Here is a 21,209-nt window from a genome sequence, read left to right on the forward strand (position 1 = left end):
TCTGGCCGAAATGAAAAGTAAATGACTTTTTTTATATAAAAAAAATAGTTTATCCAGTGATCTATTGATGTTTATTCCACATCACCACAAGATCATTCTGCCACTTCCCCCACCTCATTTTGGCATACACCATTTTGCCGTTGGCAACAAAAATGGTTGATTTTCGATAGGTACGACGCCAAAAGTTATCGCGAGGGTTGCCATACTGTTGATGAAACGAAACAGGCAGGTAAAAATACATATAAAACATAAAAGAATTCATTAATTAATTTAATGGAGGGCCAAAAGTGTTGTTCGTAAGTAATACTACTTAATTTAATTACTTAAACGGTTAAAGTACAGTGAAAAAGTAATTGCGAGCATCGGAATTACAACTGTGAAAAGGATGGCAGCTCTATTGTCTAAAAACAGCTTTAACAGCTGTTTACTAAACATTCCGATTGCAAAAAGTTAAAAAACCAGAGAACCTAAAAACGAAATCGGAAGATTTTGCTCAAATCGAAATCGAAAAAAAAAAATTACGATTACCGGAGCTCTTAATGCTTTCTACTAACCGACTTCTGTACAAGTTGAATCATATGCAGTGGGTGGCTTGGGTGGATTTGTGTGACGATCGAGAAACGCCGGTGGCCGCCGAAACAATTCGCCTGCCAATATGCCAGCGAGAATTCCAATAAAATGAACAGCAAACCAAACATTTGCCCCTCCCCTTTTGACGACTATCGACGTTTGGCGAGGGGAATCCCAGCGAACGTGCAAATATTTTAACTAAAATGGCGAGTGCGAGTTACTTTTATCTGCTTTGGCGTAAAAATACGAATCGGTATTTGTGTCTGTGTGGCAACAACCTTGGCACACCAAACACCCAACCAGACCACCCACCCAGCCACTCCGCCGCCGGAGTGCCACGCCCACGTACGCACACTAACACAGTCAAGCGAGGGCGCTGTTTTGCAGTCAACATAATTTAACTACTTTTATGGGCAAAGTAATGCGCCGCTGGGTGGGCGATGTGTGGGTGGTGGGCGGAAAATGCCACCCACCGACGCACTGAACTTTGCCCATTCTCCACGTGTATAGTATCACGTTTAAATTTCAGCATTTTCTTTCATCTCACGCGTCTCGTGTGCAATATTCACAATCTATTTTACACACCATGTGTTTGCGAGTGTTTGAACCACCCAGCACCACCCAAAACACACCTAGAACCACCCACCACCCACCCACCCACATAGAACCACCCACTATGCCGTGGAAGCTGTTCGCCCGAGTTTATTGGCTTCGCAGCATACTTTGAAATTTACTGAGTTTCTCTTGTAATGCCTTGCTATATTGAAATTAATTACAAACAAAGGATGCTCCTTTAGGGCCTGAAGGAAATAGCATGCTGCGCCCAGTCCCACCCACCTTTCCGCCGCCACGCTTCTCCCCCCCTACCCGCCGTTTTCCAACATTTCCCAGCTTTCCTCCATCGAGGAGCCGTGATGAAACGAATGCTCCGCCGGAGGCTCTAATTCCTGATGTTTGTCTCGCATCAAACAAATGGCGGCGGCGAATAAAAGACATTTTTTCAGGGGCACGAGGAAGGCGAACTATTTAAATTGAATTTTTTGCCATTTCACGCTTAACTTATTTAACTCATTTGGCCATAATTGTTGTTTTGATAATTGGCAATTGTGTTTTTCTACTTTTTCATCAAATTAAGTACAAATGAAATTTCAACGCCAACGCAGCCCCAGCAAAAAGCTGATAATTAAATTCCCAAATGTGCAACATAATTCAGAGCAATCCTATTTACACTTAATAAATATTATATTATGCACGTCGCTGGAGGAAAACCATAAAAGCACGGGCATTATTAAAGCTAACTAAAAGAAAAAAGCTAGAGCTCAATAAAAATATTTATTTTTAAGGGCTATCTCGGAGTTCGTCAAATGGCATTGCCACAAAGAAATGGCTTCGCATTTGATCGAGTTAATCGACAAGTTTTGAAAGCATTATTAATTAAATCAAAATATTTATTCACCCCGTGTTTGTTTTCGCTTATGCAGCCGATTTAAGCCGTCGATATCAATTAAACTGCAAAGTGAAACCCCAAATCGGACTAATTAAAAATGCCGCACTAGCCCGGCAAAAGGGAATTCGTTCGATTGGCAAGGAAAACAAGCCTCCAAATAGAGGCAAATGAATTTTGGTATAATTGCATGAGCAGAAGGAAAATGCATTTGTTAGCACAACTTTGAAGAAGTTCAACAAAAGCCGGCTGGAAAACTGAAGTAGAAGTGTCTTGAACCCGCTCAAGGACGCGAATAAAAGTCAACACATAAAATGTTGAGAGTCAACAGGGAAAGTTGGCAGTACACACATTTATATACATATGTACATATATATGAATGCGCTGGAAGAAAGGGAAGAACAATATTCGCATATTTGCACATTACAAATATGGCACAAACGCCCCCAAACAATACAATTAAAAGCTCTTCAAATTGAGAGGGATTTTTCAGGACGACTTTTTTCAGGACACGCCGCTGCGCACATTTAGCCAAATTTTATTACGCCCAGACAGAAAGAGTGAGCAAAATGGTTTCATTCCGGAGATTTCTTTTCGCCGCCTTTTGTTCGACAGATGATGTCTAGCCTGATGCTAATGAAATTTGCCCGTTTACGACGCTGAAAATTGTCCTGCCGCAGGAATCCTCAGGATATTGGCTAGGGAAACTTTTTCGGGCAGCGAAGCGAAACAAAACATTCGATTCAATTTCAGGTCGCAGCTGTGAAAAGAAACGGAAAACGAAAGAGGATATCAGCGGATTAGCATCTTCAAATGGATGCTATTGGATGCATACTGCACTTAAAGTTTGCAGTTAAATTAGAACGTTAAACTTTTGGATTTGGGTAGCATACTTTTATATACCTATCTGATATTTTAGGCCCAACCTTATATATTCAATATTCTGGCTTCGCTTCAAGGAGCCAACTGCGATGTGGCGGAAGTGGCTGAAATTAAAAAGGAGTTTAACCAAATTGCTATTGAAGCGCCACGAAGCAAATGAACGGGGTGAAACAGCTGGCGGGGGGGAGGGGGTAGGTCCATGGAGCGGTGGCTTTTGCTCCTGCGGTTTATTTGGTCAGAGTGCCAGTTCATGGCAGACCCAACAAGAGTTGCTACTCGGTCGATGTGGTCCCCAGTCGGCGCCAGTGCAGCTGGGGTGGCCGAGGAGCAGGGCGTGGACTCCAGAAGGGGTGGCGTGCAAGGATGCTATCTGCTCGGTCGGGCGACAGTTTAATTGGGTTAGCAACGTCAACGGCCTGTCCGCTGCTGGATCATTGGGACTGACATGGATGGCCACAGCCGCCCAAAACTGCCGCCCATCCACCATTACCACTGCATATCGATTTTCATGCTCCGCAATCGCTTTGGATTATTCCGTAATTAAACGCAAATGCAGGCACCAAACTCGCGCTTTCGCCGCCTCCAACAACACTATCTCATACCCTACTTTTGACGATTCAAAAGTAATGTATATAGAGTTGAATAACGGAAACCAAATGAATTCTGATTCAGAGTTTTAAAAAACTATGGTATATGCTTACACTTTTTGCTACTGTTCGGTAATTACAGGGTATCTGATAGAGCGCCTGCTTCATCGACTGTGGCATTAAAGCCTCCATTTGTGCGTTGCAATTTGATATTCCGCTTCTCTGTTTTTTTGGCCCCATCGATTGTTGCTCTTCCTGGCTGTTTTTGTGGCTCCGATTGCCGGTTGGTGCATTCAGTGGTTGATGATTTCACCTTTTTCGCTCACCTCGTTGCTTTGATCGGTTAAATGTTAATGACTTTGTGGAGCGTATCTCCGTCGAAAGTGGAGTTTTTTGTTTAAGGCCCAAATGCGTGGCAAATTGCTGGCAAAATGAATCACTATCGGGAAATATATTAAAGCGCGTAATGGCTTTAAAACTTTTATAACATCATTCTCATCTCGAAAAAATCTTAGCTATCGGTCTAGTTTCAGCCGAATGCTGCTTTCCTCTCAATTTCGATATTTAATTTAAGCGCCACTGCTGGTTAAGCACTTGTTTGCTGGCCAAATTTTCCAAAACATTTCACTTCACGCGGCCAGAGACCTTAAACCACCGTCAAGCTGCTTATGTTGTTTGCATTTTGTTAAGCAAAAAATTAAATAACAGCACCCACACACACACACACACTCGTGGCCAGAGGGGCGGTAAGTGCTATTATTTGTTATTTGGTAAACGCAACAAATGAACCACCCATGTGCAAGGGAACATGGAGCTGGTTGCATGGAACTGGGAGCAGGGAGCAGAGGACCCGCAGAACGACCGCGACGGCAGTGGCAAAAACAGCAACAAATAGCAATATCTGCCAGGACACGGGAAAGAGGACATGGGGACCTGCATCCAGGCGTGGCATCATAATTAATTCAAATTTGAATTTCCTTTTGGCGCAATGCACGCGCCATTTTACATGATGGGTGGCAGTGCCACGCCCACATGTGTGGCATGCTATGACATCGGGGCTCCGGCATAATAAACTGTTTAAATATTTAGTCGAAACGAGTTTTTAATACTCGCTAGCGCTTTTAGCAGCTGCCAGCGGTCAGTGAATGGGTCCTCGTGGGTTTTGGGTTTTGATTGGGTCAAAAAGTCGTTGAAGACACTGAAAGCAGATCCTTTGGCCACACCGATAGTTTTCAGCCAAGAAATCAAGAAATACTGCGAGAAGAAGATGCACCAGTTGAACCTGAAACCTATTATTATTAACTATAGTTTTCTTGTATACCTCCAAATGCTAAGTTCCAATTTGGTTTTCATCTAACTCTTTTTATATCGAAATACTTGAAGTAGGGGAACATTGTGCTTTAGTGTTACCAAGGCAAATTTAAAATTTGTATATCTGGTATATAGCCAATCGACCGACAGCCTTACCCTTTTGCACATTCATGGAAAACCCTAAGAGCCCAGTAAGTAACCTTTTCAAATCAGTGAAAAGTGGAATAAAATATTGATCCGTTGCAGATGGCCAACGATCCCGGTAAGCCGGAAAAGTCCAGGCCACGCTTCTGCACCCTGTTGAACCATGAGGTCGTCGATCCCAAAGAGTTCATGGTGCACTTCGCCAAGCGGAGGAAGAATGAAATCATAATCCAGGGTCAGGTCTGCGGTTGGTGCTACAACATAGATTACTTAAAAGATGAAAAAACAAAGTTCAAGAAGAAGCGGCCCAATCTTTCGGATGCGAGCGTCACCAAGCAGCGCGCCACCTCACCACGAAGAGGAGCAATTGCAGACAACCCTCGTCAATTGGGTGGTGATCAGCACTGCTCGGAAAAGAGTTTTGCGCCCTCTGGTGACGAAATACCCACACCACGTGATTTGAAGGACAAACCTGGTGACCTTGCCTAAGGTCCGATACTGAAGTGGCCATAAAGCGATTTCAATTTGTAACATGTTTTCATTGATATAATCCAATAAATGATACGCCGGCTGTCTTGAAATCTCATTTAATAACTTTCAGTAGTAACATCCGGCCCCTTGGCAGCCAGGCCGGCGTGCGATCTTCTCGAGGTCGTGCACGAGGTGCGAAATGTGGCATCCAACGTAAACAAAATCTGTGGCCAGATAACAAATATAATAATATGCATTTACTGATGGCCCACATCTACAATAGATCTTAAGTATTCCCACAATTGGAAGGAAAGAACATTCATTTATTATCTGCTTATTTATAAACCTTGAACTTATGATATAACAGAATTTAGAAAGAATAAATGAGGATGAAATATACATATACATTTCTCCATATGATTATGTAAATGGTGTAATAGATTAATAATGCCATAGGATAGGAAAATCTTCGCCTCGCTTGTGTTCTTGTATAAAAAAAAAAATAGAATGTATAACTAAAGATTGTGTTTTCAAATGAATGATGTACCCCATCAGCGTCCAAAATAATTGCCCCAGTAACCGCCAATCACTCAAGTCCGTCCGCCAGTCAGTCAGCATTCCATCAGGATGTATCTCCGGGCTCTTGGCTTTGCAACTGGGTCACCGGGTGATTTTGGCTAAAAATGGTCTTGGTTAGCGCAAATGCATTTCGCCGGCAAATGACGCGTGCTTCTCGTCTGACAGCCATTGTAGTTGCTGTCTGTGGGTCGGGGTAGATGGTGGTGCAGATGGTGGTGCAAGGACCCTCGGCTGCTCCGCCAGTGGCACTCGAACAACTGACAGCCGGCAAAACCCTAATTGAAATGGAGCTGAAGAATGGGTTTGCAGCCGGAGTGAAGTTGGACCGTGAGCTGTGGCGTAATTAGAAAATGAACATGGAAATATTTGCGTGTGAAAGCCGCAGACGGCAGATAAATGCAATTTGTTCGAGGCGAAGCTGAAATTGCACGCAAGTCAGTTGGTTTGGGTATGTGCCAAGTTTTTGCAATAATATGACGCACCTAGTGTATTCCTTTGAAGACTATACGTTCTGCTGGACTTTGCCCACGGCCTCCTTGAGAAACTCGAGGTCGGACTCGTTCTCCTTGACCACATCTTCGAATATTTCCCATTGGGAGGTTCTGGAGGAGTCAGCATTTTCCTTTTGGAAGCACTTGATCAAGTGGCGACCCTCCTGCAACAGAGTGAAGGCACTTGGGTATTCGATGATGACGATGACGCCCAGGAACAAGGCCACATCAATGATGCGCTCCAAATAGCGGTGGCAGATCCATTTCTAAGGCCAAATAATAAATATTAATATTAATATTATTTAGTGAGGCAACTTACTGGTTCCGTGTTTTTCTTGGCGTAGAAGTCGTTCATAAAAAAGGCCGTCACATATTGCATAGTGGAAAACTCCGCCAGCTGTTTAAGGAAATACAATTTACAATCCTTTGACTTGAGCTCTAAATCAACTTTTCATTGTACAAACCGTTTCCAAATGGCTAATAACAAGAACCGACTGATTGACATGGGTGGCCAGGTCCAATTGGAAGGCCACCAATAGAATGTCCTTGATGTTGTGATCAGTATGATCCCACCAAATGTTGGAAGTATCACCGGCTCGACGAATAGACGTTCGCACTTTGGTCAAATCAAAGTCTTCGAGGGTCTAGTGGATATAGATATAGGCTCAATAACTTAAGAACCCACTGCAATTAGATGTGCTCACCTTGGAACGCAGCTGGTCTTTGTCACCAAGGCAAGGTACCAGAAACCACACTGTGTACTCCTGGGCCGTGATGTACTCGAATATGTGGCGCACCTGGTTGAAGACCTCCAGTATGAATTCTCGCTCCGTCAGACGCACTGCCTCGTTGACGTGCAGGCATGTTTTGGCCAACTTGCCCATCATATCGTTTGGTTTGATCGGGTTACTTTCGAACAGCTTTACAAAGGTCTCGAACGGGCTGTCGGGGTCTCTGCAGCAAACATGTTGGTTAGTCCTCAATAAATGGGAATACTTACGGAGTGGCTCGACCTACTTGAACTTTTTGAAGGCGTCTCCATCGCCGTCGCTTTGGATGACCTTTAGCCAGTTCCCGGAGCATTTCTCGTGCAGCTGCCTCAGAAGATTGATCGAGTGCTGGGGCCGCACAAAGAACTTGGCGTGGAACTCCGGGAGGGGGCACGATTGGCGTTTGCCGCCGTTTATATAATATGAAACGGTGTCCAGGGCGAAGTACATATCGAATCTTCGCTCTACGTTCACATAGATGCCTTTGGAATGTACGTTCCTTGTGGACGCCTCCTTGGCCTTGCGCTCCGCTCGCTGCACCATTCGCTCCAGGGCCTGTTTCGAGGTGGACGGTCCCTCATCCAGGTCGCTCTCCGACTCTGGCTCCGTCTCCTCTTCCTTATTCACGGGATACACTTTGAAGCTCATCGAGACACTTCCCTTGCCAATTTTCAGCTGCGGAATCGTTTCAAGGCTATCTGAATCCGGATAGGTCAGGGAGCAGAGGAGTAGGATGGCCTGGGCCACGGGCGTTACAGCCGGTAGGTCCTTTGCCATATCCGTGACCAAACTGTAGATGATAATGTGTACATTGTCCGCTTTCGAGAAGTTTATCTCCACTTCATCGCAGCCCAAGCAGTTGTTAATTTTCAACTAAACAATCATATACATTTAATACGTGCTTTCTGTTCTCAATATGAATACAACTCACTTTGATAAATTTAATGACGTGGTTTTTATTTAGCGTAGTTTCTCCGTACATTTTTCATAAATTTTTTCAGTCATTCGATAACTTAACAACTTTTTCGCTTACTTCAGTGAAGGTAAGTGCTCTAAAATTCCTTGATGACGCTAAGTTATCGACGCTCGATTAAATCGACTCAGAAAGTTAGTGCTATAAAATGTCCCACAGAAGTCAAAACGGGCTTTTGAAATTTTAGCAATTCTTGTAAGTGGATTTAAACTGATAGTTGATTTCGAAAAATTTAGCTTGTTTCAAACCCTAGAAAATAAAACCATGACCATCCAGCTGGTCCCAGTCCACTAATATGTTGCTCCCCATCCATTTGTATGCCCTTTTTCCCCGCCTAACGCATATTTATGAATCAGCAAGGAATCAACATTATTATGAGCCATGGGAAGTGAGCCATTAAATTGGCTTGGCCAGGCCAACAGACTGGATGCATAAAATTAGGATTAACGGCTTTCTAAGTGCCATCAAAAGCCCAACTGTCGTAATTCCCAAATGCACGCACTGAGCAACAATTAGTACGAAACTCCGTCCTGGTCACTTTTCAAAGAGGCTTATTTCGTTGGACAGTACGGAATGATATTAAATTTGAGCAAACGGCAAACAAAGGCGACAGAAATAAACCAAGATTGTGATTTTCTTTTAATTTTTATGACGCTGTCGTCGTAGTTTTCGTCGGATATTTTACGACTCGAACGAAAAGGAGAATACTTCCTTATCGCCCCGCCTTTGATGAGGCCCAAGGAAATCATTTATATTTCTGGGCTTCTTTCTGGCCAATTTTATGCCTTTTGCATTTTTAATGATGATTGCCATTTCAGCATTTTCTTCCCTGGGATTTACGAACCGTGGGGACCACACGTCACGAATTTAATTGCGATTTAATAGTCCAAGTGATCGCCAAAAACTTTTGTGCACTCGACAATTCTGATTCCGATGTTCTGATGTATGTGTGGTCGCTGGGGAAATGTGGAGACTCGGGGATTCCATGGCAGCTCGTAAAGCCAGCGAAATTATTGCAATTCCAGCAGACAGCGCCGATCCATCCGAATGGCCATGCAATTAGATTACCAGCCTTGGGCCACGTGATTCCTCCTCCGACCTGGGCTCTTCCTTTCGAGAGTAGAGGATCCAGTCCAGTAGTCGTTGTGGCTTTATCGCCAGCATAAATTTGCGCAGATAAAAGCGCGAAAAGAGCGCTGCTCATGTCCACACAGCATTCTTGGAGAAGAATCGCGGATCGAGGGGACTGGGGAATTCCCTCCACTTGCAATGTCCAGAAATTATAGCAATTTGCTTGTCAAATTGTTGCCGACTTGGCCAATAAATCGTTGGCTTTATGGGCCGCTCTGCGTCGCCAGGTGATCGCGATAGAGTTGTTTTAGAAATAAATTCGCCAAAAAGGCGATTCTGCTGGCTCCGCTTAGTGGTTCGTAAACTTGTAAAATGTGCAATTTGGCGGCCGGCTTTTACTTAAAGTCGATCGTTTTCCTTATTTTTACCTGCCTGATTTCGTTAATTTAATGCCTCCTTGCCATCCAGTCGGGCCAATTGAATAGTTGCACAAATCGCTGGGGGATTCAGATCGCAGTGAAGCGATTGAAATATGGTTATGGTGATTTACGTGGCGGTGGGTGGTAATTTGCAATGTTTGCGAGTGATGATGATGATGATGATGATGGCGGGTTGTTGAGCAGGCTAATTTGATGGCAGTTTATTGAGGAATTTTCAATATATCATCAGTTCGAAAGCCTAAGTTAACTTTAAACATTACAAAGTCCCCAGAAGAGTATAAATTTTTGTATACATTTTGAAGTTCGTTTCGAGACATTTCTGGCTTACTCCGTGAGATTGGGCATGTAGATTTTAAAATATTTTTAAAGAACCCGCACATAATTGCACTACTTGCATTCAACATCCAGCCAGCTAATGTGGAACCCCTCTCTCGCAGCCTAACCCCTTCATTCTATTGCTACATTCCCAATCCGGATTCTGGCCATGTTTCGCATCTGCAATTACCGACATTTTTATTGGCTCGCCCGTGGGAGCACCGCTTGCACCTGACATTGTTCGTGATTGTACAGGGTATGAAGTAGCTCAGCATTCTTGGCTCTGCAAGTTATTTTATCCTAGCTCTAGCTTGGTTTCAATATATAGCAAATACTTACAACAATAGCCATCGTATCAATATATACTTTAATATACGTATTGATTTTATTTTGATTTAGCAAATGTAGGGTATCTTATAGTCGCTCAATCCCAGCTCACAGTTGTAGCATGTTGTTGCTGCGGAATGCCAGATCCTTGAAGCAATCGCAATTCGAAATGTTTACGGTACATTTAATTTCATTTGGATTATTACAATATGCTTTAGGAGGCAACTGGGCTCTTCCCGCTACCCGCGTGCTCCGCCACAACCATGCTCCATTTGCCAGGCCAAACAATGAGCCGTGAAGATTGGGCTGGATGGATGCTGGATTAGAGGGGGGAATGCTGAATCCAGCGATTTTTGGGCAGGTGTAGCGATGTGCCAGGCGGACATATTTCATTGTTGTTGCCAAAGTGTAATTGCGAATTCCAGACAAATGTGAAATTTGAATTTACAAGTTTAACTTTTCTTGTGAAATCATTTGTTCGGGCTGCTCCTTTTGTGGGTTTACTTCGTTGTGCGACTCAAGTGTGCAGTTGGCAATTCTCGACTTAGTTCATTTGTTCCATTTCAACGCTTGCCAGCCGGAGGAGTCCTCTGGGAGAAGGAGGAGGCGGAGGAGGAGCAAGCTGGGGATGTGGTTGCTCCATCTTTTCGGGCTCCGCATAAACAAATGTACTCATGTCGCAGCTCCATTCACTGGATCCTGTGTTCCTCGTTTCCCACTCCACACGACCCTTTCACTTCGATTGTTCCATTTTCTTTGCCATATTTCCGGATTGCTGTACTTTGTCCTTTTGTCCTGGCAAAGGTATACTGTCGCTTTTGGGTAGCATGCGTAGATAAGCCATGTGATTATCTACAATTGATTCCCTTCTTGGGGAGTACATTACATATCAGATCCATTTGTAGCTATATTATATAAAGATAATACGTATTTCTTAGTTAGCATCATATGGATAAACAAACTATCTAAAAATGAACAAAGATTTATTGTGGTCCTCGTTTAAGACAATCGCTTTGTTAAAGGTATCTTAAAGGCGCCTCTTGCGATCCTGCGTTTCCGTGCCAGTAGCTTATGTTTTGTGCCTCGGCGGAGGACATCCGGATTCGTGAGCAGCTGGCGAGGCTTAGGCTGCGATCCCGGAATGCTTCACCTCAACGTGCCGCAAAACTCCGCTTCGAATGGAGGGTCCTTGAGGGCGAGGATATGCGGAATGCGAAGGCTCCTTGCGCAGGACTCCCTTCCTTTCGTTTGGCATTCTTGTTTGGCTTTTGTGCATTTGCACGGTTTTCTGTTGGCTTCCTTGTTGGCTGCCTGGCAGTGTGTTTTTGTCCAGGCTTTTGTGCTCGAGCGTTGTGCCGAAAAAGTTGCATTTCACGTCTTGTTGGACTCGGACTTGCTCCGGTTCTCCTCGTCAGCTCTCCCGCTGATTTGGCTTCTTCATATTTTGTACCACCAAAGTGGTGCGTTCCGGTTTGCCGCATAAAACACACTGCCACGCCCCCGCTCTCTGTTCACGCCTACCCACCCACACACACACACACACACGTACGCACACAAATACAATTAGAGACTTGGTTTGTTGGTTCAACTTGTTTGCTTACATTCAACTTTATTTCACTTCTGCTGCGATGGTTTCTTTCAGTCACTATACAGACAGGAAAATCAAGATCAATCCGAATCTTTTATTATTCTCAGATATTTTATAATGTAATGAAACGACAATTTAAAAGGTTATTTTCCAAAAAGAAAGACTTTCAGATCGAAATTGAGGGAAGCAGTTTCCTAAATGATGGCTTGCATTGCTCTTATAGTTTCGAACACTTCGCCTATTCATCATTGATCTGCTCATTTGCACACTGTTTTTATCAGTGTAGGCCTCAACCCGTTCAGCTGGCAGTGTGTAAAGTTTTTGGCCAACTTGGGCTCTTCGTCGTGGCACTAGCTCCATTGTGTTTTCCAGGGGGCCGGAGGAGGATCCTGAAAGGATGTCGGAAGCGCCTTAACTTAATTCTGCTGGGTTTTCTATGCATTCTCGAACGAACGAGCGAACGCTGGCACTCTGTGTTTGCTTAAATGTTGTATAATTCACTGATTTCTCTGTGGTTTTGTTGCCATTGTTGGATTTTTGTTGATGCTCCTGGGTGTGCTAGTGTGAGTGTGGCAATGCTTGTGATTACATTACGTATACGTACGTATGCGCAATGTATGGGCACTTGTTCATTTGCCGAGCTGCAGCAACTTCGTGATAAGTCCTCAAGAAATATAGTAATTGGATGGATTACAAATAAATGGTGGACATGAGGTTAAGCCATAGAATATTATTCAAGTATGCAAGTAGAAATAACTTATTGAAATATATATCCATATGCGTCTCAGCTGGCTTTAAAATTTAAGAGCTAAAGAAAAACTACTCCAGAAAATCAACTTAATAGCTAAAATAAATTGATATGTAAATTACTCTTTTTGGGTATACTTTGGCCAAAGTATTCCTTCCTAATTGAAGTACCTTTGATATCCCTTTTCATGCCCATAAAATCCATAGCAGTTTAGTCTGTATTTGTTTTGGCTGAGTAATATTATTATTATATATTTGTTGATACTCGGCACTCCGGCATCTTCATTCAGCCTACTTTTGACCAATAGATTGCAATAAAATAACCGAAAATACACTACACCCAAGCCAATCCCAATTTCAGGCGATTCCTCCATGGAAATCGTAAGGAAAAGAACATGAACTGAACATTGTAAATTGTTGTCAGAAAATTTATTGGCAGCACTTATCAGATTCACTCATAAATCTACAAAAAGCCCGTCTCCAAAGCCGTGATTGCCGTCTCTTTCGCTCCCTTGCGCTGCGTGGTCGGGTGTGTCTGTGTGCGAGGGAGAGTATCTGTGTGAGGCCAAAAATGCACAGTAAAAAATCTAAAGGATTGAATACAAAGTACGTTTAAACCTCACTATATATGCACCATTAAATAAAGTATTTAACTGCTTTTAAAGGTCTTCAAACATACTTGAGAATACATATGCTTATATATGCTTATTTGCACAAAGTTACTGTGATTTTCTCTAAGTGCATCTGGCCGTGAGTGGGTGGCTTGTGCGAGACATTTATTTGCATGCCTTCGCCCGGGTTTGGCTCTCACTCGTTGCTCCATTTCGGTCGCACAATCCACAAATTAACATGACATTTTTACAAGCCAAACATGTGTACACATGGGCCCGAAAGTGAACCGAACCACTCGAAATTAATAGCCAGCAAAGCAGCATCGGGCGCACATAAGCCGCTCATTGGACGTCGAATGGATGTGGATATGGATGTGGCCCAAATGGACAGTCGGAACTACGGCCGGACATATCATGGACATGGCCAAAAAAGTGAGGAAGAGAAGATGAGAGGAGGGTCGGCATCGGACCGAAGTTCGAACAGGTTGCCATTTTATGCATCCATAAATTTAATTACTCAAAGCTACAAAATGTGCAAAAACAAAGAGCCATTAGCTCAGGTGGAAAATGGTCCATGGATGAACTTTCATATCTCGAATTTCTCCGATTCGAACAAAGTTTATGGCTCTACGCTCTCATTTCTCGCAATTTATGCACTACAGAAGAAAGTTTTATCATGTGAATAGTTTCGATGCAACTAGTGAATAAAATATAAAATACTAAGTCCATAACAGATGGCGATTATCCGTGTCCGAATTTACTAAATGTTTACCAACATATTAAAATGTATTTGGAGTTAGGATTCCATTGAACCGGCTTGAATGTTCGATAATCTGACCAAGTGATGTGCATGCCCAGTCAACTTGCAGGTTTTTCATTGACAGAGCGACAGGAGTCTATGGGAAAGAAGGCCCGAATCGACGGAGGAGACCGGCTGTGTGGCAGGGGAAAATCATGACAAAACATTTGGCCAACGAGTTTTCATTTTCTTTGTAAGCTGGCTTTTTTGTCCTCTTTTTTTTTTTTTTGGTTCCACTCGAATGAGAATGAGAATGACGAGAGGATGTCGACGATGATGACGTTATCGGGCAAAAACAAGCCAAAAGTTGGCACAGTTTCAAAAAGTTTGGCCCACATAGAACGGGCAGCCGGGTATGGGGCTAACAATCCGAAGAGCAGACTGCAAATTCTAAAACAAGGCACACGAACTTTGCCCACTGAGCTGCAACGAGTGAAAGAGACGACTGGGGCAAGAAAGAGATGGCCGAATGGACACCGAGGACTCAAACATTTCCGTCCAAGTGCGAATGAGCTTAGCCCTCGGATCTCTGTCAATAGCGAGGAGTGGCACATGGACAGGAGCCACAGGAACTGCCGGCAAAAACAACAGCAGTTGACAAATGCAACAAACGACAAGTTAAAATTCATGTTCATTGTGGATGCCACAAGTTTGCCTTTGCTGGGGTTAAAACACAACATTGCTCGACATCAAACCAACAAGCTGGCAGTGTAAATGGTAATTGACAAACAGCAGCTTAAGTATTTTAGAGCGATTTTAAGTGTCGGTAAGCTGGCGATAAGTGAGTGAATCACAAATAATATTGCATTCAAGAGGTTGCTTGTGAAATTCAAAGATTCTAGTAAAAGATGTGGAGGATGAACTGGTATGTAATTAGAAATTAGCTTCAAAGTGATGTAATATGCCGTAATGAATTCATAGCATACTTTTATGCACCTTTCCAACTTTATAGACTGTTTTCGAGGTACTGCCTCGAAGTACTGCGCTTAAGACTAATCTTAGGTAATTGCATCGATAAACAAAGCTAGTTTAAACCTACTAAGTTTGCGAAAAGCCAAAGCTCATCTACTGCCAACTATTTTAATTATTCAAATTCGCAGTACAAAAAGCCCTCGTTTCACTCACCAATCCGAAACAAAACATTTGCGCAATGTAAGTGGCCAGAATATTTTAGCGCCTTGTTTCTTCGGATGGAAAGTGTTTCTGCCACCTCACCTGACTGACTGACTGACTGACTGACTGGTTGACTGAATGACTTCCGTTTCGCTCCACTTTGGACAATAATATGACGCATGCATGTTGGGGCTAACATGAAGTTAGCCGCAAAATAATAAAATGGCTATAATAAATTTCTGTTTTGCAAAATATTTCCAGGAATTCGGGGATGGATTGTAGCCAGCCAGCCTTTCAAGCGGAAATTGCACATTTTGCAGAAAGTGCTCCCCCGGCGAACTGGGATGAGATGGAGTAGAAAAGGAATTAGGAATGCAATTTGAGGTTACGTTAGCAATGGGCAACCGGGATAACTGGCACTGGAAGAAAAGTCTATGTAAAGTAAATTACCAAATATACAAACCAATAATAATGGAATAATTGGTTTGCATGGTTTGGTTTTGCTCACACTTTAGTTCGATCTCCATAACTCACCAGTTATTTTTCTCAGTGCATCGCACCACCAACCGCATCTGACCACATCTGTATGCGCATTTGTTTAGATGAGAGACGGTATATATGTGTGTGTGTGTGTGTGTGTGTCAGCCAGGCAAACAGACAGTTGGACTGGCACTTGGACAGATGTTGGTATACGCAGGGATCCTGGAAGTTGGTCCCAGCTCCGGCTGACAGCTGGACCCAGGAATATTCCTCCAGCGCCCCCAGAAACCCTTTTCCCAGATATTAATAGACGAAATTTGAGTATTGCTTCCGTCATGAATAAAATTTTGCATCCAGAGGGCAGCTGCAGCGCATGGGGAACTATGTAGGGCTCCTACGAAAACTTTTGACAATCCTCCCCTCACAGCTCCGCCTCCGCTACGGAAAACTTCTCACCCAGCGTTGGAGCATTCACATTGTCCAGGGCTGCAGTTTCCTTGCCCAAAACTTTTCAAATTGTCCATTCAACGTCCATTCAGCTGTCTGTTTTTGTGGCTTCTTTTTTTCCCTCTTTTTACTTTCTTTTAATTTTAATGATGCGTTCTGAAAAATGTTAAAAGCTTGCGTTGCCGCCGAGCTAAAAACAATTTCGGGTATGTGCATTTTATGGGATTTGCCCATCCTGCTCCCAATGGGCAGAGATGATTGCCCCTCTTGTATTTCGAAGATGGAAAGTTGAAGCGAAAAGGGTGGACCTCCGAAAAATTGATTGCGTTGCAAACAGTTTTCGGTTTTAAGAATTTAATAACTTACACGTTGTGTTTCTATCTGGCCAAAAAGGGGTATGCAATCTAAATTAAATACCCAACATAATCAATCAAAAGCAAAGGCAGATTCGGCCACAATCACTCGAGAAATCCAGGACTGAAAACTACAAATGCAAAATGCAGAAATTGAAAGAAACGCAGCGAGACGAACTGAGCTGAAACCACAGAACGAAATGCGGTAACACGCAGAACTTTGCTGAATCAACTACTAAAAGATTTATGGTATCAAAATAGTGCCACATAAAATATTCACACCTTGGCCCGGCTTGGCCAGAATCTAACGACTCTGGAGGGACGCAGGAAAGGGATTTGGGCGGGGCCTGGAACGGAGGGAGAAAGCCAACCATCCATCCAACCAACCAACCAACCAACCAACTGATGCCTTTTGCCGATAAAGCCATTGTTTATACTCCGCACAGCGACTGGGTTGTGGATTGCATTTTGGCCATAAGTTGGCAACATTTTTTATGCGTTCATCATGCGGTCAGCATAAATTTTTCATCGCCATTTCAGCTTTTCCCTCGTCCAATTTTCCTTGGCCGAGCCCCCCACCCTCCACCACACTCCGCTTGCCGCGAACATGTTGCCAATTTTGATGTCTGATGGCCATAAATCAGGGCGTTTAAAGTCGCCAGATGAAAAACAACGAATGAATAATTCCATTTCGGCCATAAACATATAAACTATTTATTCCACACCAATATGTTTGTGGCCAAGTCTGTGTTTCTTGTGGGTTTGAGTATCTGTTTGCTTGCGTAGGGGAAGTCTTGGAACAAATAAATAAAGAGACACCAATCATGCAAAAGTACAAAAACAACTAATGATGGGCTCAAGGGTTTCGTCAACGCCAATGGGGGACCTTGCTAACCGCTTTTCCTGAAAGCAGAACATTGTATATCATTCTTTTATGCAAAAAAAAAAAGTGAGTACTCACCACAATTGAATGATTGATTGCCTTTGCTGTACTTCGATGAATCGTGTATCGATGGTGCGCTAAGGGTTAGAGATTAAAAAGGATTGCTATGGATCGGATTAGGATGCCGAACGCCCCTGGGCGAGATCTACTTACTTTAGACCGTTCCGCATATCCCGGTACATGGGAGCGTCGTAGGAGGTCTTCATCCGGTTGACCTGTTGGTGTCCCTGGCTCGGCTGCTGATAGTGCTGCTGCTGCTGTTGCTGCTGCTGCTGGTGCTGCTGGTGGTACTGCGGCTGGTGACTCTGCATAGGCTGACTGTATTGCCACATATTGGAGCTGTTCATCATTTGGTTGGGGCTGGGACCGGAGCTCCAGCCGCCAGCTTGCGAGGGCGACGAGGGACAGGGCGCAGACATCACAGCATTGCAGCCGCCCGTCAGACGTCCTTGATGCATTTGGGTGGTAGATCCACTGGGATTGTACTGTTGCAGCGGCTGCATCTGACCCATCGAGGTCATCGGCTGCAGGTCAGGCAGCACTGCATTGATCCCGGGGGCATCGATGGCGCCCATGGGATTGCCCATCATGGGCATCATGGTCATGCTGCTCAGGGGAGTCACCGCTCCAATCGGCAGCTGGGTGGACATCGTGGACATGGGGGTCATCTGATTGCCCCCTTGCATCATGCCCAGCGGCATACCCTGCATTGGGTACGACGAAGCGCCCGACTGGCACACGGGCATCTGCATCTGCAGATTCATCTGCGGTGGATTCAGGGGCTGCATGGCCATGGACTGTCCTTGACCCTGACCTACTCCCATGCTTAGGGGGTACTGAGGAACGCTCTTCATCTGAAATATAGACTTAGACTTATTACCAAGTCTACAGAACCAATGCAACTATGTGTACCTTGGAATCGGCGTACATGCCGTAGTCAGCTTCGTAAGGCACTGAACAAAAATTCATTTTCGATGTGTGGAAAGCTCGAGATACTCCGAAAGTGTTTATAAAATATTTCACTCCAAATTTGTATATAACTTAAATTTTGAGAATTTTTTTTTTCTTACTTTCTACCAATAGATCTGAATCCTACGATGAAATAAATACGAATGAAGTGTGTAGAGGAAAACTTCCCAGACATCTGACAGAGATGGGAAAAGCCTACTATGATTGAATAGAATACAATTTTAGCGTGTTTTTTTCATGATCATCTCAAAGGCTTTGGATAATAATATTATCAAAAACGTCAGAGTATTTATCGTATTGTATATTTCCAAATTACTTGTTATCACATCGAGTAAATGGGACGCAAAGGCCACAAGACTAGAAGGAAAGTTAAAGTCCACTCGAAGGTCCATCCTCCTCAGAAAATTAAAGCGAAGCTGCCGAAAAGAGATAAACGTAGCACACTTCGTCCCAAGATTAATAATTCGAAGGTTTTTCACGTGAACTGCTGCAAGTACAAGATCCGTTCGAGACCCATGAGGCGCAATCAGTGCAACCTGGCCACCCAGTGCCCCTCCCACACGGTCGCCATCGCCCCGTCTGTGCCGCTCCTGCATCATCCTGTCCGGCGGAAGGTGGTCCATATGCCGGAAACCGTGGTCATGCACATGCGGAATATGGAGGACGCCCGCCGAGTGGCGGTTAAGCACAGAAGAACCCTTATTCAAACCCATGTTCCTTCGCCGGATGTGGATGATGACGAAGATACACACCAAATCGATCGGAGGTCAAGGCAAGCCTATAGGATGGGTCAAATGAGACCCTTATCCAGCGACGTGGATGTGGATGACATGGATGTGGACCCGTTTCAGTAGGGATGTGTGTTGGAAATATATTGTAGGTACTGTGGTAATTGTTTAACTTCTCGTTTACAAAATGCCCATGAGTCCTACTTTATTTCTAGTTGCCAATCCACATATCCCGTGAGACGAGGGATTCCATTGCCACTTCTAACTAGTTGCTTCGCCCCATGGGCATATCGTGATCATCCATAAAACCACGCCCCTCCGCCAGTCTCCCCAAGCCCAACCAAGCTGTCCAGGACAATTAATTTTACACCGGCTTGTCAGCTTATTGTTTATCTACATAACTACGGAACACGGAGAACAGAGAACAGAGGACGACTGCCCTGAGCTGTCGTGTCATTTATTCAGCTGCTCCGACCGGGCTCGACTTTCGATATCCTTTGGGCCGCGGTGCAGTTGCCACACCATTTATGCCATTAAGTCATTAGCTTTGTTTAACAAATAACAAACTGTCAATGAGTGATTAACGATGTTTTTCGCATGAACTGCAATTAGCCGCCGCCGCCGCCGCCGCCGCCGCCGACGCCATGGACGTGGACTTCGTCGTTTGCCGCCCGACTTCTTTTTCCTGACAAATGGGTGTGATTTCGCTCCCGGCGGTGCTCCAGTGGATCCGAGGTGCACTGGCTGGATGTGGATTGATGGTGGTGGTGGCGGGCGGATGGTAGATGGTGGGCTCACCGGGTGACAAGCACTCGTTATTGATGCGCCCCCAAGCTGCCGTCACTTGGCAATTATTGTGTATTGTGCTCCGAGTCAACGGCATTTGCCATAGTCATAGACATGGTCGTGGAACAGTCACACTCATCGCAGTTTGCATTTATCATTGAAGGGTAGTGCTGGCATTTTAAGATGCCATTTTAGAATAGTAAAGTGTTGAATAGCATTCAATTAAATTAAAAGTCTTACTTTGCAGCTAATTGATTCATTGGGCATTTGGATATTTGAATAGAAATGATTTGTATGAACCATAGCCTTTTTATCATAACTTGGCCAAAATGAGTCCCACGCCAAAAAAATTAACATTCTTGTACATCTATTGATCTGTACTTTCATTTTGTATCAAATTTTGGTCAAATAAAGAAAATTTTTTTTTTTACAATTTTCGCATTTTTTGTAAGGGGTTACATCGTCAAAATTGGCAAAAAATCTAAAAAAATTAAAATGTTCAAATTGAAATGTCAATCGATTGGGAATATGAATACGAGTTGAACGAGGTACTACAATCAAGATTTTGATCATTTTATCGGTTGCGTTAGCTAAAATACGTGTTTTTGGTCGGAAAAAAGAAGGTTTTTCGCCATATATCAGCCAAGAAGTGTTAGAAACCTCTAGGAATGACTTTTTTGCACAGCTATTGATCCATACTAATGACCCATATAACAAATCTGCAGGTTTTTGAAAATTCGATTTTTGACAATTTTCGCATTTTTTATAAGGGGTAACATCATCAAAATTGGCAAAAAATCGAAAAAAATTAAAATGCTCAAATTGAAATGCCAATCGATTGGGAATACGAATACGAGTTCAACGAGGTACTACATTCAAGATTTTGATCATTTTATCGGTTGCGTTAGCTAAAATACGTGTTTTTGGTCGGAAAAAAGAAGGTTTTTCGCCATATATGGGCCAAAAAGTGTTACAAACCTCTAGGAATGACTTTTTTGCACAGCTATTGATCCATACTAATGACCCATATCACAAATCTGCAGGTTTTTGAAAATACGATTTTTGACAATTTTCACATTTTTTGTAAGGGGTTACATCATCAAAATTGGCAAAAAACCGAAAAAAATTAATGTGTTCAAATTGAAATGCCAATCAATTGGTGATGTAATTGCGAGCTCAAAAATGTACTACACTCAAGATTTCGACCATTTTATCGACTATTTTGTCTTGAAAACTGATTTTTTGGTCGGAAAAACATGAGCTTTTCTTC

The 21,209-nt window shown here is 43.5% G+C and overlaps 4 protein-coding genes across 7 annotated transcripts; 2 read left to right on the forward strand and 2 right to left on the reverse strand.

Moving 5' to 3' along the window:
• The first annotated feature begins 4,933 nt into the window (after window positions 1–4,933).
• On the forward strand, window positions 4,934–5,516 carry CG13540 (uncharacterized protein). Its single transcript, NM_137929.2, has 2 exons — window positions 4,934–4,985; window positions 5,041–5,516. Exons 1-2 carry the CDS (start codon window positions 4,965–4,967, stop codon window positions 5,425–5,427), a joined length of 408 nt encoding a protein of 135 aa, NP_611773.2. The 5' UTR covers window positions 4,934–4,964; the 3' UTR covers window positions 5,428–5,516.
• Window positions 5,517–5,713: 197 nt separating this feature from the next.
• ord (orientation disruptor) lies at window positions 5,714–9,993 on the reverse strand. Of its 2 annotated transcripts, none has more exons than NM_166589.2 (7): window positions 8,181–9,993; window positions 7,497–8,122; window positions 7,184–7,433; window positions 6,944–7,123; window positions 6,799–6,876; window positions 6,471–6,745; window positions 5,714–6,406 (listed from the first exon to the last, which is right to left on the reverse strand). In NM_166589.2, the coding sequence occupies exons 1-6, from the start codon at window positions 8,229–8,231 to the stop codon at window positions 6,491–6,493; spliced, it is 1,440 nt and encodes a 479-aa protein (NP_726303.1). In that variant the 5' UTR covers window positions 8,232–9,993; the 3' UTR covers window positions 5,714–6,406; window positions 6,471–6,490. The 2 variants fall into 2 exon arrangements, with proteins under 2 accessions (NP_726303.1, NP_001286760.1); NM_001299831.1 differs by having other exon boundaries at window positions 8,181–8,256.
• A 7,206-nt stretch (window positions 9,994–17,199) lies between these two features.
• On the reverse strand, window positions 17,200–18,570 carry CG3124 (uncharacterized protein). 2 transcript variants are annotated; one of them, NM_137930.4, is made up of 4 exons: window positions 18,369–18,570; window positions 17,610–18,310; window positions 17,475–17,533; window positions 17,200–17,416 (listed from the first exon to the last, which is right to left on the reverse strand). In NM_137930.4, exons 1-4 carry the CDS (start codon window positions 18,423–18,425, stop codon window positions 17,382–17,384), a joined length of 852 nt encoding a protein of 283 aa, NP_611774.1. In that variant the 5' UTR covers window positions 18,426–18,570; the 3' UTR covers window positions 17,200–17,381. The 2 variants fall into 2 exon arrangements, with proteins under 2 accessions (NP_611774.1, NP_001286761.1); NM_001299832.1 differs by having other exon boundaries at window positions 17,475–17,560.
• A 113-nt stretch (window positions 18,571–18,683) lies between these two features.
• atlas lies at window positions 18,684–20,278 on the forward strand. 2 transcript variants are annotated; one of them, NM_001299833.1, is made up of 2 exons: window positions 18,684–19,301; window positions 19,369–20,278. In NM_001299833.1, the coding sequence occupies exon 1, from the start codon at window positions 18,761–18,763 to the stop codon at window positions 19,277–19,279; it is 519 nt and encodes a 172-aa protein (NP_001286762.1). In that variant the 5' UTR covers window positions 18,684–18,760; the 3' UTR covers window positions 19,280–19,301; window positions 19,369–20,278. The 2 variants fall into 2 exon arrangements, with proteins under 2 accessions (NP_001286762.1, NP_611775.1); NM_137931.3 differs by having other exon boundaries at window positions 18,684–19,305; window positions 19,369–19,732.
• The last annotated feature ends 931 nt before the right edge of the window (window positions 20,279–21,209 follow it).

The sequence above is a fragment of the Drosophila melanogaster genome, chromosome 2R (assembly GCF_000001215.4).
Source record: "Drosophila melanogaster chromosome 2R".
NCBI classification, from domain to species: Eukaryota; Metazoa; Arthropoda; class Insecta; order Diptera; family Drosophilidae; genus Drosophila; species Drosophila melanogaster.

What these genes read in the sequence shown, in the direction of transcription:
- CG13540 (NM_137929.2), top strand. Translation starts at nt 4,965, where the DNA reads ATGGAAAACCCTAAGAGCCCA. An exon ending in TGGAAAACCCTAAGAGCCCA is followed by an intron (nt 4,986 to 5,040) that starts GTAAGTAACCTT and finishes GATCCGTTGCAG; the next exon opens with ATGGCCAACGATCCCGGTAA.
- ord (NM_166589.2), bottom strand. Translation starts at nt 8,231, where the DNA reads ATGTACGGAGAAACTACGCTAAATAAAAACCACGTCATTAAATTTATC. An exon ending in GACGCCTTCAAAAAGTTCAA is followed by an intron (nt 7,434 to 7,496) that starts GTAGGTCGAGCC and finishes TGTTTGCTGCAG; the next exon opens with AGACCCCGACAGCCCGTTCG. An exon ending in TTATTAGCCATTTGGAAACG is followed by an intron (nt 6,877 to 6,943) that starts GTTTGTACAATG and finishes TTCCTTAAACAG; the next exon opens with CTGGCGGAGTTTTCCACTAT.
- CG3124 (NM_137930.4), bottom strand. Translation starts at nt 18,425, where the DNA reads ATGAATTTTTGTTCAGTGCCTTACGAAGCTGACTACGGCATGTACGCC. An exon ending in GCATGTACGCCGATTCCAAG is followed by an intron (nt 18,311 to 18,368) that starts GTACACATAGTT and finishes TCTATATTTCAG; the next exon opens with ATGAAGAGCGTTCCTCAGTA. An exon ending in GATATGCGGAACGGTCTAAA is followed by an intron (nt 17,534 to 17,609) that starts GTAAGTAGATCT and finishes TCTAACCCTTAG; the next exon opens with CGCACCATCGATACACGATT.
- atlas (NM_001299833.1), top strand. Translation starts at nt 18,761, where the DNA reads ATGGGACGCAAAGGCCACAAGACTAGAAGGAAAGTTAAAGTCCACTCG.